Raw genomic sequence first — 15,606 nt, forward strand, 5'->3', positions numbered from 1 at the left:
GGAGGGAATTTGTGATAGAATTTTGCTAAACACTCTGCGGCTTTGGCGGTAGTTGAAAGTTAATTAATTTTTAAAGCAAGTTCATTAACAACAGAATGGAAAGGACGTGAATGAATGCGTGCTCCTGGTTCTGATTTTGATTTTAACCGCCGCCACAATACTCTCTACCAAAAACCTTATAGTAATAAGATGCATAACGGCAGCAAGTTCTCTATCTCTCTGAATTTAAAAGAGAAGTCACAGAGAGTCGATACACATCTTATAGTGTCTTTGACTTCCCGAAAGGTAACTCTGTTCTCTCTGTTCTCCTGGCATGTGGTGCATGTGTCATGGTCATGGGTATGATCGTGGTGGGTGGGTGGTTGGTTGTGTGTGTGTTTGTGACCGAAACAAATGAAAACATTTACCATCGAAACAATCAAACAAGAAAAGAAATTTTTATATGTACGTTTCATACGGCAACGACTTAAAGGTAACTCGACTTGGAATCGCAAGGAGCAGTTGGTCAGGTTTCTGTTCGGTTCGTTCGGTTCGTTTCGCTTCCAAGGATCAAGTTCGAATTCGTACTGAAGGGGGTGGGGTGTTGGGTTGGGTTGCCGGGTTCTTTTGGGTGGGGTGGTGGTTTTGCGGATTTCAAGAGTTGAGTCAAACGGGAAATAAATCGAAAGTTAAATCAAATGTCCTGCTCCTGAGCGACACCTGTGCGATATGGTGTGTGTCCTCCGACAGTCAGGGGCAAACGCAAAAATCGAAAGAAACAAAAGGACAACGAAAGCGATAAGTAACAATAAGGCAAAACGATAACGATTAAAATCAAACGTAACAAGATTAAACAAGATTGCAAAATAAAGAAATATCAATAAGGGATCTGTCAGAGCAGTTTTCAAGCAATTTTTTAACTTGCAACCTGATCTTTGGTCTGGGAATTAACGTTTTTTTGTTTGTTGTAGGACTTTTGTGTGTGTTTTTTTTTTTTCTTTACTTTAGACTTATAACTCTTTTTTTTCGTTTACTTTTGGCTTTGGTTGCTTTTGCCTTTTATTTCTTTGAGTATTCTGGGTTATTCTGACTTTGGATATATCTTTTTTTGACTCTTGGTAAAAAAAAGGTTTCTTTTTTTTCTTTTCTTTTTTTTCTTGGCATTTGCATTTGATGTAAAAAATGTAATAATGAGCTTTTTTTTTGTATATATTTTTTTTGAGCGCAAATATAGAGCGGAACAATAGAGAATACGGATAGTGAAAGGCTTGGACTCACCTTGGGGGGAAACGGCGAGGTCACCGGACTGCTGCAACTGGGTGTTGAGACCTGAGGAAGTTATAGGTTCCATTGATCCATTAAGAGATAGGGAGATATAGAGATAGAGAGGGGAGCAAAGAAGAGTAGAGAAAGCAGAAAAGCCTTAGTTAGTACTTAGTTAGTTAGTTAGTTTTGTGGGAATATTTACCAAGCAACGCTGAGTGATCGAGATTGCTCATGGGAAAGTTAAAGGCGGCAGCCTGGAACATCTTGTTCTCCGCCGGCGACATGATGAACTGCGGGGCGGCATGGTGCGTGGCCAGACCATCGCCAATCTCCTCATCATTGCCGGAACTATAAATATAAAAAAAAAAATAATGATTTAAGAAACGGAAGCCTACGAAATATTCCCGGTTAACCCACCTCAAAGAGCCCTTTCCACCATCACCGCTGCTGGAACGATTGGCATCATGCTCGCCGGTGGAGTCATTGCTGTGCTCATCATTGGCATTGGCATTGTTGTTCGTCGAACAGACCAGCTCCATGGGCTCCGATTTAACATCATCGGCGCCGGCAGAGGCCCGGGCCAGAGGCGAGGGTGTCAAGCTTCCCAGTTTATCGCTAATGGAGATTCCGTTGCCATTGCTAGCGCCATTGCCAGTGGGTCCGTTGCCTGTTTAGAAAAAAGGATTGAAGATCGACTTAAGGTTACCTTAAAAACAAAGATAACTTACGCTTTCCTTCCTCCTTGAGCGGCGGTGTATTATTGTTGTTGTGGTGCTTAATCGTGCTAAAGTCGGCCGGTGTCTGTTGGGGCGAAGTGCTGCGGGCATGATGGAGCGATGGCAAGTCCGGGCTGCTGTTATTATTACTGCCGGAGCCTCCACCGCCGCCACCGGAGAGCGGCAAGCCACCATTATTGTTATCAGAGCCGCGTGGCCGCTTGAGAGCATGCGATGTCTCCTCGGCGGCAACACTGCTGCGATGCATCATGGCCATGCGCTTCAGCAGCTGATTATTGATGTGCGTGGGCAGCGATGGCACTGCGGGTGGTGGCGGTGAGCCCGCTCCTTGGCGGCTAAACAGTGTGGAGGCGCCGCCATCGTCGTGTATCGAGGAGCCATGGTGCGGATGTGGATGCGAGTGGGCGTGAGAGTGAGAGTGTGAATTGAAGGGTGTGCGTCCGGCGCCGGCATTGGCCAGGTTCTGGATTTGGGCCAAATGCTGCAAAGAGAGGAGAATAGAAATATAGTTATATATTATATCAATTTATATAAAAAGGTTGATTTTAATAGGGCCTATACTCACGCTGTGTGTGTCCTCTGCCTGCTGCTGTGTCAGACCCGAGACGCGCAGCACCTCGGCGGTCTTAAGGAACGACTGCAGCGACTTTTGATGAACATTGACCTCGCCATGGTAGATGAACTCCACCAGCGAGTGCAAGTCCATGAAGTTTACATCCTGCAGCAGTATGACCGGGTGTTTGCAGGGTGTGCTCTGTAAGAAAGGCAAAAGGGAATTAGTCATGAGAATGAAAGTGCTACTTCTGCAGTGTTTGCTTTGACAATTATTATTGGTATTTTGCAGACAACCTTTAATTGACGCTAAAAATTATAATAATAAAAAGAAGTGTTAAAAAAAAAAATTACAACAAAATTCAACAATGTTAAAAAAAAAATTACAACAAATAACAAGGCAAATATCAACAGCAGCCAACGATTTGAACGTTTCGCTTTATGAGTTTCGGTTTTCCCTTTTTTTTTCTCTCTTTTTTTCGATTCCCGAGAGCTGCATTGCCTCTGCCATGTGTGGTGCCCCTGTCCCCGTCCCTATCCCTGTTCAGGGCCAGTGCATTCCAGTTTGTGCTGCTTTGCTGTGTGAGTTTCACTTATCAAGTGGAACTCCAACAAAGGGAGCTGCCTTGGCTGTTGCTTTTGCTGTTTTCTGCCTTGCTAGAAATTGGGTCAAGTCTTGCCGCTTCCCTCCTCGGAGATCGCATCCCGTCGCCGCCATCATCATCATCATCGTTGCCGTTGTCGTTTTCGTTGTCTTATTTACTTGCACACACGCAACTTGGATACCAAGTATTTGCGATTGAGTTTAAGAGGTAGAGATTGCAAAATCGAGGTCAGCTTTGTTGGGAGGAGGTATAGGGTGCCAGAGCTTTGCCTGGTGAAGATCTCGATCTCTGCAGCTGGCACAATCAACATCATGCAAATGCCTTGCACTGAGGGCGTGGTCGCTACACAAAAGCCAGAATGCTTTTAGCAAACAGCTATTAAGCCACCTCTGACCCGGACCCCCCTTAGGATTCAACCATTTTGTCGCTATCTTTTGTTGTTTTGGCAGTTTTTACACCTAATTAAAATAATGCGCTGCAGTTAATTAAATATTTATGCATAGGCGCAAAGTCGCGCACAATTGCGACGCCAAGTACTCTGGGGCGGGGTCTCTGTCTCTGTCTCTGACTTTGCCCCTCCCTACAGTTGGGCTAGCGCCAAATGTCTCCCATTTTGCGAGTCCAGTTTTCCTGTCCACTCTGTCTCTTGGTCCTTTTGTACAGCTCTTCCTTCTCATCCTTCGGCTCGTCCAGCTCCTCCTGCCTGTATTAACATTTTTTGGCGCCCAACTTGGGGCTGACAGTGCCCACTTGTATGTATTTCAAATTGAATTTACAAAGTTTTGTGCCGCTTTTTTGTTGTTGCAAGCCCAGGCCAAGCCAACAAAGTTTTGTATACTAATTTCTTGGGTACATAATAATTCCCCCCCCACCCCAGCACACACACAACAAAAAATTCGTTGCCTTTGTTGTCGTTGCTGTTTTTCCTGTTTTTCTTTTATTCCCGCTGCATTTAGTTGGCCTTTTTAACAAATTAAATGCCGACTTTTGCAGGTTTTTTTTTTTATTATTTTGAAAAGAATAAGTAGGAGGTAGATGGTGGAGGTGCAGGAGGATCACAGAAACTTTGCCAGCGACTTGACATGTTCTTGTTTCGGGTTCCCAGCCCCCCCCAAAGTCTGTCCTGCCATAGCCAATTGCGTAATCATCTGGATGGGAGCTTCTCCTAATTGCAGTTCCTACAAAAGCCAGGATCCCAAAAACCAAACAACTTCCCTTTACGCTTCCTTCGTCTCTCTCTCTCTCTCTCTCTCTCTTTTTGTTTGTAATAACGAAAAGCGCAGCAAGTTTTCTATCATGTTAACAAATCATCGTCGAAAGAGACAGAGTAACAACGGAGCAACGGAGGGCGGGCACTTTGTAATTTATATAATTTCTGCTGCAGTCCCAACAAATCCCCGCTCGGTTGTCCCCTGCTGACAGCTCCAACAATGCAAATGGCAAAAATGGCAAAACTCTAACTGGCTCAAAAACCGCAATTGCGTGCAAATATTTTCAATGCAGAGGCAGAGCCACAGCGCGCAAAGTTTTTGGCGGGCAAACGTCGTCGCCATCGTCGTCGTCGTTGTCGTTGTCGGCAACAACAGCGATTCACATAATTTTAATGTCATAATAAAAATAATGAAGCAAGGGGGGGGGGGGGCTGCATTAGTTGCAAGAAGTTTACTTTTGCCTCAAGGATTAGCCTCTCTCTTCCCCTTTGACCTGCTCTAGTTTGTGGAGAGAGAAGGGGAAGACCTTATGCGTTGCATGATCGCAGCACACAAATCAATCATACGCCGCGTTGTCCCGCAAAAAAAAAAGAGAAGTAAAAAAAATAAAACAGAGTCCTTGCCAAGTCCAACTCATTTGCACCGCAAATAAAATAAACAAAACCTAAATAAGAGGCGGGTAAGTTAATGCCGTGTTGCGACTTCCACTTGCAGCTCCCTTCTCCTTCCTTTCGTGGCGTGTCTATCGTGGCTGTCCCAACCACAAAAACCCCAACTCCAACTTCCATTTGCAACTAAATAAATTAAAATTCAAGCTAAATGCCATACTTTTTTATTAAGCTAAAAATTCGAGCACAGCTGCGACGGCTTTCAGTTCCTTCTGATTTCAAATTTTTTTGTCGATCTTTTTTTTTTTTGCATTTTATTGCCAAGTATATACAGTAATATGCACCCCCAGGAAGCAGGAAGCTGAGTCTGTAGCACACATGTGTTGCAACTTGGCAATGGAGGGAGATAAGGAGGAGAGAGTGGGCCCTAAGTGGGTCACACACGCATGCAGATCGCTGTAATGACGCTACACGCAAAAAAAAAACTCTATAAACCATATCAGTTTGTTTTGTTAGCCCTTTTTAGTTTCTTAAAGCTACTTTTATTATTAGACCAAGTTTTAACTGTTAAACTACGTAAAAACACGTTTTAAGTCTCCAAAGAACCCAAAACAACCCCATTACATGATATCTATTAATCTAAACTCACCTTGAGCAGCTCGCGGAAGTAGGGACTGCAGGCGGAGAGGACGACTCGATGAGCCTTGATGCTCCGGCCCTCGCAGGCTAGCGTCACATCGACAAAGGCCTCATCATCACGCAAATTCTCGAACGCCGAGGTGATGCTGCTCTGGTAGTTATTCCAACGCAGGCAAAAGTGCTGTGTATCGTCCATGATATCGCTTGTTTGGAGGTCCTGCTGATGCTGATGCTGTTGCTGCTGTTCCTGATCCTGATAATCAGCGGGTGTGGGTGTACGAGTTGGAGTGATTGGTGTTGGTGTTGATGTTGGTGTATTGTTGGTTGCCTGCCGAGCGTTGTGGTCGTTGTTATGGTTGCTGTTGTTATTGTTGTTGTGATCGTCGTCAACCGTCACAACGCTGGCCTTCTTCGAGGTCACCTTCTTGCGTATGTTGGCGGCTTGTTTGTGCCTGTGTGCCAGGTTCCTGTCCTTGGAAAGGACAGAAAGCTCAGTGGCAGCTACTGGCTTCTGGCTTGTGCTCTTTGGTTGTAAGTTGTTGTTGTTGTTGATAGTTGTTGAATAGTTGTTGTACTACTACTTTCCTGGGCTGCTTTACTTGTTCACTTAGTGATTACTTAACTGCAAGCATAAATAAGAGAGGGAAAATATCCAAGAGAAAACAATTAGAATTCGAGTCGCAATCGGATTACAAAATGGATCAAAAAAAGAAAAAAAAATGTCTGAGAGACGACAGCTCCCGGATTCGTGCTGTGCCCGCGGAAAAGTTGAAGCATTTGTTTCTGCTTTGCCATGGCTTTTTTTCAGCTCTGTTTTATTCTGTATTTATTTTATTTTCACTGTTTCTTTTCGCTTGCAACTATGCGAAATGTTCGAAAATTGTTAACAAATGCAGTTTAAAATGTCAACCACGGCGGCGACGAATGCAGGCAGCAAAAACCCATTTCTATGTCACTCGGCGAATCAGAATCAGAATTAAATAAAACTATCAAGACGACAATTAGCACTCGCGAAATGCTTTAGGAAGAAGCAGACGGCTCGAGCAGACGGCGCAAAAAATTTATAACGAGTGCAAAAAACCATACAAAAAATTATACATATATAAAAAAAAGAACAACAACAAAGCTGAGGAAGAAGCAAAAGAAAACAGCAAACGCATCGCAATGTGGGGAAAAAACGAAATTATAACAAATGCGAGTATAACAAGAACACACTTGTGTTGGGGAACAAAAAAAAATATAATGAAATGGTGAATTTATTTTTATTATTTAGATTTTGGTTTTTTTTTTTCTTAATCTTTATTTGTTAAATTAAGCTGATTACGGGCTCCATGCATTATTGGAGAGTGGAAAGAAGCTAATGGAGAGTGGAAACGCATCTGGACATCTTGCAATAACACACAGGAACCCAAATCGAAATCGAAACCGAAACACAGAATTCGAATTTGCACATCGACAGAGAAGAGGGAGAAAGAGAGAGCGCGCGTCAAGCAGTGCTCTCCCCCGCTCGCACAGATAAGCGCTGAGAGAGAGCTTTCGCTCGACATTGAAAGTGAAAACTATTAGATAAGTCCGGCAGGCGTGCGCCCCTTCGCTGCACTTTTTTATTTTATTTTTTTTTTTTTTCATTTATTATTTTTTGCTATATATTGGGATTGTGTGTGAGTGTGTCAATGTATAAATAGCAACCCACACACACAGAGCCTCGAGCTCTCATTGCCTTTGTCTATGGGAATTACGGGAATGCACGTCATCCCATTACCATTGCCATTCCCACTGCGCTTTCCAGTGAGTGAGCGTATCGCGAATCCCGTTCCCACCGTTTCTCCGGTTGCCTGCTCACCTTTCCTGCCGCCGGCGCTCGCTCTGATTGGAACCCGACTCCTGCTACGGCTGAAGCTCGAACTTGAGCTGGAGCTGCTTCCAGCTGTGGGCTGTGTTGTTCTGATTGGATTGGGATTGGATTGTGTAAAAACAGACGGCTGTTTGGAGCATTTCTTCTCCTTTTCTCTTATTTACTTTCCAATAACTAATTAATTATGACTGTGTCACAGAGTTAACAATGTTTTGTGTAGGTTTTAATTTCGTACAATTTCGACACACGAAAAACAAAAAAGAAAATAGAACACAAAAAAATGACGGCACGCACACACACACACATACATATACACACTAGATGGACCGTTAGTTAGAAGCAGGGAAGCGAACCGAAACTAAACGAAGCGAGGGAGCGACCGACCGACCGACCGAACGAACGACTCTCGAAACTAAACTAAACTATTTGCGATCCCATCGCGATGCTCCTCGGGATGCCAGGGAGCTCAGGATGAGGTTCATCTGCGAACGCGAACACTTGCGGGGGGGAACGGAGTGGGAGTGGGAACTCGGATTCTCGGATCTCAGCGACTAGTCCGATTTGCGTGTGTTTTGTGTTTGTTGCGTTTGATGATTGCAAGCGTAGAAACTCAACTGAATTCTCGCTAAAGAAGAAGAGAGTGCCGTGCCAGTTGCTGCCGAAGCCGCTGCTTCTGATTCTGCCGCAGTCGCAGTCAGCGTCGACGTCCAGCACTCACAAAAAGCGCATTAGGCAGCCGAAACAAAAAATAATAAAAAATAAACAAAATAAAAAAAAAATCGCTCACACACTGGTGAAACTATTCCCCGAAATTTCGGCAAGCAGCACTGCGTCTGTGTGCGTCCGTCTGGATGCGGGATCGAGCGACCGAACCAGCGAGAGAGGGAACGAGAACAGAAGTGAAGTGGGAGAGTGCAGAGTGGAGAGCAAGAGCGCGCTTAAGCTCGAAGGATTGGTTGCGAGCAGAGCTGCACGACGGCGGGGGCCACTGGAAGAACCGAACCCCTTGTATTAGAATGTAGAATTCCCAGACGCAGCACACATGCAAACACACAGAGAGGCATGCAGAAAGGCCAGCATTTTTTGCACACCAAAAAATCCAGTGTCGATCTCGCTCGCTCTCTCTCTCTGTCTCCCTTTTCTTTATACTAGAGTTGGATTTTTGTGCATAGAACAAACCAAACACGTCGTCGGCGTCGTCGTTGCCGCCGTCGCAGTCACAATCGCTGCTACCGGCTGACTAATAACTAATAAAGTCTGGCCAGGGAGAGGGAGCCGTTGGGGGAGTGATTTCCCCAGGCGGGAAAGTGGAAGAAGTGTGACGAGGGAGCTGATGGCCAATAGATCATTCCACCCGAAAATCGCCAAGTTCGCCCTCTCACTCTCTCTCGCTCTATTCTATATTCCATATTCTACATTCTATATTCCACATTCTCTATGTTTTTATTTGGCGCTGCATATAACAGATCTCAAGTACGTGTGCACGCTGCCCGTGTGTGCTAGTGTGCGTGCGGTCGTAGTGTTTACGAACTTTCAAGGCTAAATACTAAATTGTTGTTGCTGTGGTGGCTGTATTATTATTAAATTTTGTGTTTGGCGCATTTCGCCAGGCAGCCAGCCAGCCAGCTAGCGCTCTCACTCTCGCCACCGGCAACAGCCTTGGGAATAGTTCTAGAAAAAAATGATTTCGCTGCAGGCGCGTATGTGTGTGAGTTTGAATAAAAGCAATTATTTGGCTGACTGCGCTGTTAAAAAAAAAAAATAAGAAGAAAAAAAGCTGCAAAAGCCAAAAAGCTAAAAGAGCAAAGCGGCAAGAGATTAGATAGAGGCGACGGTAGTTTGTTCAGTTGGAAACTAAATGCTAAGCACACACACAGACATACACTACTGTATATTATGTGTGTGTGTGCCACCCCCGCGAGTTCTAGACTCTCTAATCATTCTTTTTTTCGGCAAACTTGTTTGTGCTTTTCTTAATTTCTCTATCTGTATGTTTGCTTCTTATTTCTCTTCATTTTTTTCTTTTTTTTGTTTGTCCGAAACTTTTGCGGATTTCTTTGTGACTTGGTTTTGGCTTTTTCCTTTCTTGTTGCTGTGTGCGGTTCCTATTTTCAAGGTTAAGCGATTTAGTTATGCACACACACACACTCATACGCACGCTCTTAGCCTATCAGCAGTTTGTTCCTATTCTCATTTCGCTATTCCCATTCCAGCGTTCCCCTCGTGTGAGCGAGATGGCTAGGGGGACGGGGACTACTAACTGTGGTGACAAGTCTACGACAGTTTACAAAACATTAAACAAGGTCAGTCCACATCCACTTTTCACTCTCCGCTTTCCACTTGTTGCCGGCTAGACGCTGTGGCGCCCACATCGCATCGCATTTCCACACACAAACACACACAGCCCCCTGGCTCCCACCGAATGCCGGCCAAATGTAAAATCTAACGTCCAATGCAAACCAACACACACACACACGCGTGGGAATGGGGAGAGCAGAGAGCAGCAGCAGCCACAATAGTGAAAGCGAAAGTTGTGTAAAAACTAGCGGAGAGCGAGATAGAGAGGAGGAAGAAGACGCCGCAAGGAGGGCATTACAACGAGTGCAGAATGCAGCCACCGAGTGTGTGTGTGAGTGAGTGAGTGCCGACTGCGTCTGTGTGTGTCTAGACAAGTGCTAGACGCAAAAGGCACCCACCCCCTGGGGCCCCTCTAACTGCAGAATTCAGAGTGACGCCAAGTGCATTGTGTGTGCGTCCGGCATATCGGGGCTTGGCATTTGCATTTGCATAAAAGGGAGGTAGGTGGCGGCAGACAGAGGGCGTTAGAGGGAGACGGACCTCTAGGGCACCTGATTAATGCGTGTTAATTGGCCCATTAGGCTAATTGCTTCCAATTAGGGTGGAGGGTAGGGAGCGAGAGCACAAATAGAACTGGAATAGTCAGGGGGAGAGGTGCGACACGAGATAGCACACTCGCACACACAGAGGCAGACAGGGAGAGAGCATTCAAAACAAAACCCAATTCTTCAACTCGTAAACTGAGTCCAAGTTCAAGGTCTCGCGTTCATCGCGTCTGCTCTGCCGCTGTCGCAGCTCGCGTCGCTGTCGCTGCCTAGCTAGTTGCGCATAATAGAGAGCCAGCCGAGTGAGCGAGCGAGCGAGAAAGAGAAAGCCTGCGTTAGAAAGCTTGCTTGTCTGCTTGCAAGCAAGAGAGGCGGCGAACTGTGCTGGTGTTGAGACAAACACTCTCAAACAGCAATCAGCAGGCTCTCTCTTCCTCTGCCTATCTAAGGCGATCGCCGCCATAGGTGCGACAAGAAGGAGCGTGGAAGGAAGAGGACCAGACCCAGACCCAGATCCGACCAGACAGAAAAAGAATGCACGACTGTCTGCGAAATACCCCCCCCCCTTCCGCCGCCCGCTTCCTGATGTCTGTCTTCTATGCCTACGATTCTCTTCCTCTCTGACTAAACGCTTTTGTGTACGCTTTGGGTTTTCGCTTTAGCTGCCTTTTCTTTTGTTTTGGTTTTCCGCTCCCCTCGGTCGTCATTCTCGCTGACAAAGTTGATTTCTATTGTTAGTGCGCTGCGACTGCGCTGTCAGCAGCGCCTTTTGCGCTTTGGTTGTTTTGCATTTTCGCTAATTTGACCTTCACCTTAACCTAGTCATCGTGTGTCGGACATTCGGTCGTTTACCCCGCACAAAATTTCGCAAATTCGCGAGCCAAAGTCGAAAAGCTCACGAGAGAGAGATGGAGAGAGACAAAGAGTGGGAGAACGCGCGAGCAGTAGTGTGTGCTTATGTGTGGGATGAGAGCAAGCGAGCGAGCGAGAGCAGCAGCACTGCTTAGAAACCAATAGTGTTAGACAGGGACCACCTTCCTGCTCCTCTCTTCCCCTGCTCCACACTCCATTTGGAGTTGCAACTGTACTGAAAGTGAGTGCAAAAGTGCAGGAGTGCAGCAGCAGCATCCGTTAGCAGAGGGAGTGGGAGTGAGACGACCGGCACTATTTCGCTCAACTATCTATCTCTTTGCCTCTAGTTTCTAGCCGAGCGCTTTCGGTGCTCTCCGCTCGCTTGGAAAACTAGCCATGTAAGTTCGACTTCGCCTGGCTCTGCTGCTGCCTGTCTCTTGAGTGCAAATAGTTTTCGCGCTAGATCGGCGCGTACATTTTCCAGCGTTGGTTAGTTTCGTTTCCAACGCAGAGAGAGGTGCGCACCACTTGTGGATTAAATGGAGCTAACGGAGTTGTGTTTATTTTTCACTTGTGCTTTTACAAAAGTGTGTTTGCCCAATGGGAAGAGGAGGAGGAAGAGGAAGTGATTCTGATTCGGTGTTTTTTTTGTGTGTTCGGTTTCGTATTCTCTGGATTTTTTCGCCACTGCTGTCGTCATCCGCCTCTGCCGAAGGGGCTTTGAACTGCGCCGAGCGTTCAACGGCTTCGCCCCCGCGTCCCGCCACCGTGCCCCTCTCTCTGGCTTTGCGTGCGTTCCCTGTGCAACTCCAAAAAGTGTGACGACGCCGTCGCCGCCGAATGTCGTTTGGCGTTTCGAATTATCGCCGCGTTTTTGCCCGATAAGTGCCCGTCCGCTGCAGTGACCCCCCCCGCGCACTTGCAATCACAATCAGTTGTTGGCCCGCCGCCGCTCTAATGAACGTTGAACTGTAAAAAATTGCAAAACCGTACGAAAATAACAAACAAACGGTCGAGTAATAATGCTGTCGTCGCACTCGCACTCTTTTCTATCGGGGACATCCGCGTCGCTCCCTCTCGCTCACGCATGGGAGCTTCCAGTGCATTCACCTCTAGTGCTCGCCCGTTCGCACACCCTGCATCTCTATCTGGGATGATCGCCGTAAGTAGGGTACGAAAACATGTTCGTGGGGGCAGGGGGGAGAGAGTGTGGCCGAGGGAGAGCACCACAACTGCGCCATTTCTGCTGCGTTTCGGATTCAGTTCCGAAATTGGCCATTTGCATTTCCCCCTCCCCATCTAGCAGTTGGTGCTCTCACTCTTGGAAACACAACGTGTGGGAACATGGGGACGAGAATCGGAGTTGACGTTGGCAGAATTAGCAATACGTAACTGCTTTGATATTTTTGTACATATCGCGTTTTTAATGGAATAGGAATAGGCTGACCACTGGACAGGAGGAGTAGGGCTTGGTGTTCGGGTTGGGGCTGAGGTTTCTAAGTTGCAAGCGCAGCAAATTAATTCGCGAAAATTGAAATGTGAATTGCTTGCTTTTGCAAAAGGAAACGGTCGATCGGTAGAGTGGGAAAGGCGAATAAAAGCCTATGCAAAGGGGAACGGGACGAAGACGAGGCACCGAAAGCGAAATGGAAATGGAAATCAAAAATCTAAATGCCTGGAGGGGGGAGGAGCAAGTATTGGGAGCGATGGCCAGGCGAAAGTCAGCTGCGCAGTGCAGGGCTCTCATTATTTCTCTCTTCTCGTCGCAATTTAATTCGCATTACATGGAACTTAGCTTGTTTGCTTTTCGCTCGCATTCTCGCAGCCATTTCCAATTCCAATTCCTCCATCGCGCACACTAAGAATATGCATTTACATATATACAAACACATGCACAGGCCTACGCGTGTGTGCGTGGCCAGCTCATTAATTTTATAGACAATTTTGCGCAATGTGGCACATTCACACACAGACGCCCGATCAATTGGCACGCATACACACGCACACGAGTGCAGCAGCGACAATGTATTAGCATTTCTCATCAAAAAGCTGCTCGCTTCTCTGCCAACGACGCGCAGTCGCTGCGCCCGGCGAGGTTAAGAAACTTTTTGGGTTTAATAACATTGCACAAGGTTATTAGATAAAAAAATGTGCGAGCGAGCTAGGGCTCCGCTCCTGCTCTCCCATCGTTCCCGCCGCCCCATCTCTTTGCTGCTCCTCCGAACGAGTCTGTGTGTGTGTGTGCAATTCCCGATTCGCTCGATTTCGGTTCGGCTTTGGTTGCGACGATCGTTCGGCTCGCCTCGTGTGTGAGCTTCCACCTAGAGCGGAGCCGCTGCTACAGGCTGGAAGCAGCAGCAACTGCTGCCATGGCATGGTTGCGACTTATTTTTAGGCCCTGCACACACAACACACACACACATATTTGGGATGCATGCATGCATGTGTGCCCGAGTTTTGTGTATTTTTTCGGGACTGGCAAATTTTTTGGCCGTTGATCTTTGGTGTGTTCTTTCTCTCTGCTGTGGCATTTGCTTTTTTGTAGCTCTGCCTCTGCCTCTGCTTCTTCTGCTGCTGCTGCTGTTGACTGGATACTGAATGTCATTGCATTGTTGAGCGGCGACGACGGGAAGGGATTGGAATGGGCGGCTGGTAGTGGGAGAGGGAGTGGAGGTGCGCATCTGGCTCACTGAGGGTACACGTTTTACTTTTTCCCTTTATTATTATTTTATTTTTGCGCACTCTTCTACTCATTAATTTGTTTTTTTTTTCACTATGCGGGTGAGCGATTAGGGTAGAAGGGAGAGAGTTATTGGAAGAGTGTGAGAGTTTGTTATTGCTTGCCACATTTACCGTTAACCATCCATCGTCTCAAATTACCCGTTATTCTTTCAAGAATGAGAGCCAAAGCCAAGCCAAGTCTACAACTATTTTTTTTTGTCGTTTTTAAAACGACCCTCGCTGTCTCGTCTGAGTTTTTTCGCCCCCCCTTGCCTGGCCGCCTTGGTAAGCTGAGACCATCGCCAATTGAAAAAAAGCAAAAAAAAAAAAAGAAGAAAGAAAATAATGAAAAAGAACCGAGTGTGTAACATGCAAGTAAAAAAATGTCAACGAAAGTGCAGGAACGGCGATCGTATGGCAGTGCAGCGAAAAGCGAAAGAAATCCCCCCCCTTCTACATCTCCTTCCCTTTTGGCTGTCCTAGTCCCCCACAAGCACACATACATACATACACACATACATACCCTGCAACTCTATGCACATGACACTCATGACCAACTGACTGACTGAACTGGCAAAGAAGGAAGAAGAAGAAGAACGTGGAGAAGAGGCAGAAGAGTAGTGCCTGGGAATAGAAATGGAAACATCGCGAATCATGGATGGGGCATGGAATGGAGTCAGGAGCAAGAGAGAGAGAAAGAGAGAGGAAAAAAAAAGAAGAGTTATCTCTTCTAGTCTTTGTGCCTCATTTGTTTGTCTATCCGGCTCTTGGCCTTGGAGTAACCGTTTCCAAGAACTTGGGAGAGACCCCCCTCTCCCATATCCCCTTGTCTATAGCGATAACTATGCACTCTGTCTGTCTTTGTCTGTGTCTCCGTTTCGCTTTCGCTTTCTTTGTATGTGTTGTGTTTTCTGTGTTTGTTTTGCAACTCCTCCTCCTACTCGCAAGACTTGCGGCGGCGGCCTTGGATGGCATCATTATTACGATGATCATGTTCATGATCGTGATCGTGATCCCCATTTGCTATTGCATCTGCCTCTGTATCTGTCTCTGGCTCTGTGCAGCCAAACAAGTGCGTTGTGCTAGAACTGCACTGGAAGTGAGTCACACAGGGGGCTCTTTGTGTGTGTGTGTGTTTTGTCCACTTGTGCGAACGAACTACTCTCAATTGACCGCTGTTGTTGTTCATTCCCCTTGATTGGTGTGCAAGGCTAACGGAAGTACTGTTGGTCCGCTTCGTTCGCTTCTAATTGCCAACGATAACTCCGCGGCTACTCTCCTTTTCTTTCCCCTTTGATTGACTTTTGTATAACTGTAAATGGCACAAGATCCTCTCTCTGTATACTCCTGTCAGCACTTTTTTTTAAAACTCCTTTTACTAATCTCTCTGCTCTCATTACTGTCTTGGGAGAGTACTACTCTTTTTCCTTACCCTTGATCCCGTTACCCCGTTTCGGGAAGCCCTGGCGATTCCAGCTTTACTGTTACTGTTACTCACAAAGTTCCTGGAATGTACACACTGTGTAGGGTGTATGCTTCTCGCACTTTCCTGTGCTGCATTTGCAGCAGCTATACAGCAACAACAACAAGTTATTTTTCCGTCAACCTTGAATGTCGGCCAGTCGCACACACACACACAGAGACACGCAGACAGCGTCTAGTCTCAGGCCACCACACTATGGTCCAGTCGACCACTTTATTTGGCCAAAACCCATTTTTTGAAAGTTTACCAAATAAA

At 46.4% G+C, this 15,606-nt stretch overlaps 2 protein-coding genes across 3 annotated transcripts in view; one reads left to right on the plus strand and one right to left on the minus strand.

Moving 5' to 3' along the window:
- LOC108079402 (broad-complex core protein) overlaps positions 1-15,606 on the minus strand; it is a 46,251-nt gene that overhangs the window by 22,834 nt on the left and 7,811 nt on the right. The window contains exons 2-7 of the mRNA XM_070288555.1: positions 5,608-6,219; positions 2,548-2,736; positions 1,974-2,463; positions 1,663-1,912; positions 1,448-1,593; positions 1,258-1,308 (exon numbers count right to left, since the gene is read on the minus strand). Coding sequence (XP_070144656.1) covers positions 1,258-1,308; positions 1,448-1,593; positions 1,663-1,912; positions 1,974-2,463; positions 2,548-2,736; positions 5,608-5,793 — 1,312 coding nt within the window. The 5' untranslated portion in view covers positions 5,794-6,219. The remainder of the gene's footprint in view (positions 1-1,257; positions 1,309-1,447; positions 1,594-1,662; positions 1,913-1,973; positions 2,464-2,547; positions 2,737-5,607; positions 6,220-15,606) is intronic.
- The window catches only part of Mur2B (Mucin related 2B), a 78,781-nt gene continuing 74,813 nt past the window's right edge, over positions 11,639-15,606 (plus strand). The window contains exon 1 of one of the 2 annotated variants that reach the window (XM_017173612.3): positions 11,639-12,309. The gene's annotated coding sequence lies outside the window, so the exon portion shown is untranslated. The remainder of the gene's footprint in view (positions 12,310-15,606) is intronic. The other variant, XM_070288622.1, reaches the window with a different exon arrangement.

Source organism: Drosophila kikkawai, chromosome X (assembly GCF_030179895.1).
Source record: "Drosophila kikkawai strain 14028-0561.14 chromosome X, DkikHiC1v2, whole genome shotgun sequence".
Taxonomy (NCBI): domain Eukaryota; kingdom Metazoa; phylum Arthropoda; class Insecta; order Diptera; family Drosophilidae; genus Drosophila; species Drosophila kikkawai.